The sequence below is a fragment of the Myotis davidii genome, unplaced genomic scaffold (assembly GCF_000327345.1).
Source record: "Myotis davidii unplaced genomic scaffold, ASM32734v1 scaffold355, whole genome shotgun sequence".
NCBI lineage: Eukaryota > Metazoa > Chordata > Mammalia > Chiroptera > Vespertilionidae > Myotis > Myotis davidii.
The window spans coordinates 1,233,295-1,235,690 of NW_006286818.1; the positions used below are offsets into that span (position 1 = coordinate 1,233,295).

Below are 2,396 nucleotides of genomic sequence, written 5' to 3' on the forward strand. Positions count from 1 at the left end.
GCGGGGACCTCTGGCCACAGCCCAGGTGTCAGACGGCAGGACCCGTGCAGCGGGGCCGCCGCTGCTGCCTGTGCAGTAGGGAGTGTCTGGGCCCCGTGTCCTGTCCTTGCTGGTTCACCTGGGGCTTTGGGCCCTTCCGGGCGTGATGGGAGGCTTAGTCCTCATCAGCGGGGAGAGGAGGGCATGCAGGCTGCCCTGCCCCGGGTGCGAATGGAGTAGGTATGAACCTAAAGTGTCTCTGTTTGGGGATGAGGTTCTGTCTCCTTCGCTCAGGGCATCCAGTTACAAGGGTTGTTTTTCTCCTCCCCAGGGGCAGAATGGCAGCCATGGGCAGGACGCAGAGGCGAGCTGGTTGGGCCTTGATGGCTCTGCTCTTGGCGGACCTGTTGGCACTGAGCGGTGTGTACCCGGCAGCGGGGTGGAAGGAGGAATAGATGAGTGAAGGGTGAATGAGCATGGTGGGAAGGGCCGACGAGGACCCAGGCCTTTCCTTTATGTCTTTTACTATCTCACCTTCTCCTTGGAAAAGTGTGCGCTTTGATGAGAGGCGCCTCAGGAAGGGAGGGGAAGAGGGACTACCTGACAAATGGATTTCCCCTTCAGACATGCTGGCAGTGATGTCAGTGGACCTGGGCAGCGAGTCCATGAAGGTGGCCATCGTCAAACCTGGAGTTCCCATGGAAATTGTCCTGAACAAGTGAGGGCAGCCCCAGTGCCTGGGGGCGGGGCGGGGGACTGTGGGCTCTAAGCTGCTGTGTTCTTCGAAGTGCCCACAGCAGACTTAGGTGAGTGAGTGAGTGTGTATTGTTGCGGCTCCTGTGGCCACACCCTGCTAAGGGAACCTGGGCCCAATGTCTGTTCCTCAGAGAATCCCGGAGGAAAACCCCAGTGACTGTGACCCTGAAGGAAAATGAAAGATTCTTTGGAGACAGTGCAGCAAGCATGGTGAGCTGGCAGCCCACTCCCTTCCCAGAGGTGGTGAGCAGAGGGGAGGAGGTGACAGACCAAGGCCATTCCCTTATCAACTCTGATGTCAGAGGGAGGTGATGGCGGGCTTGGAGCCTAATGCTCTGCTCCTTTTTACTTCCTCTCAGGCCATCAAGAATCCAAAGGCTACGCTGCGTTACTTCCAGCAGCTCCTGGGGAAGAAGGAGGATAACCCCCATGTGGCCCTTTACAGAGAGCTGTTCCCAGAGCATGAGCTGGGCTTCGACCCGCAGAGGCAGACTGTGCGCTTCCAGATCAGCCCGTGAGTTCCTGCTGGAGAAGCGGCCTTCCCGTCCTGCCTGGCTGTCCTCGCCTCTAACCCCCTCCATCCCTCCCTCCCCCCAGGCAGCTGCAGTTCTCACCTGAGGAGGTGCTGGGCATGGTTCTCAATTACTCCCGTTCCCTGGCTGAAGACTTTGCAGGTGAGCAGCCAGGATGAGGCCAATGGGGGCCAGGTTCCCTAGGGTCTCAGATGGGGGCCGTTTTGTCTCCCAGGGCCATTTGGCTCTGTCTGAAGACATTTTTGGTTACCCAGCTGGGGAGCTGCCACTGGCAGGGAGTGATTAGAGGCCAGGGATCCCACCAAACACCCTACAATGCACAAGACAGCCCCCACCACAAAGAATTATCCGTCCGGTCCAACATGTCAATCGTTCCAAGACTGGACAACCCTCGCCTAAGGGACGGAGCTGGTGGGAACCTTGCTCTGTTGCCCTCTGTAGAGCAGCCCATCAAGGATGCAGTGGTCACCGTGCCAGCCTTCTTCAATCAGGCCGAGCGCCGAGCTGTGCTGCAAGCTGCTCGCATGGCTGGCCTCAAAGTGCTGCAGCTCATCAATGACAACACTGCCACCGCCCTCAGCTACGGTGTCTTCCGTCGGAAGGACATCAACACCACTGCCCAGGTGAGCCAGGGAGAAACTTCTGACCAGACTGCAGGGTGACTTGCCCTGAGGATGGAGGCCACATCTTGCATTTGTTAGCACAGACCTACTCTGCTCAGCCCCTGGAGCCATTGGGTTTTTATTTTTCCACTAAAAAAAATATATATATATTTTTTTTATTAAATTTCAGAGAGGAAGGAAGAAGGAGAGAGAGATAGAAACATCAGTGATGATAGAGAATCATTGATTGGTTGCCTCCTGCACACCCTAAGCTAGGGACAGAGCCCACGACCCGGGCATGCACCCTCACTGGGAGTCGAACCATGACCTCCTGGTTCATAGGTCAGTGCTCAACCAGAGCCACCCTAGCCTGCTGGAGCCATTGGGCCTTTAGCTGAGAGTTGGTGCAGCCCCATGGAAGCAGGCAGGCACCCTGGAGTTGGATAAAGTTCCTGTGACGATTGGTTTGATGTCTCTGTAGAACATCATGTTTTATGACATGGGCTCAGGCAGGACTGTGTGCAGC

General features: G+C 56.7%; 1 protein-coding gene across 1 annotated transcript in view; it reads left to right on the top strand.

Annotated features, from left to right (window-relative positions):
* Positions 1-233: 233 nt before the first annotated feature.
* Positions 234-2,396, top strand: part of HYOU1 (hypoxia up-regulated 1) — a 12,454-nt gene continuing 10,291 nt past the window's right edge. Inside the window, exons 1-6 of the mRNA XM_006758706.2 lie at positions 234-399; positions 604-697; positions 867-945; positions 1,095-1,249; positions 1,333-1,409; positions 1,710-1,891. Of these exons, the coding sequence (XP_006758769.2) occupies positions 249-399; positions 604-697; positions 867-945; positions 1,095-1,249; positions 1,333-1,409; positions 1,710-1,891 (738 nt within the window). The 5' untranslated portion in view covers positions 234-248. The remainder of the gene's footprint in view (positions 400-603; positions 698-866; positions 946-1,094; positions 1,250-1,332; positions 1,410-1,709; positions 1,892-2,396) is intronic.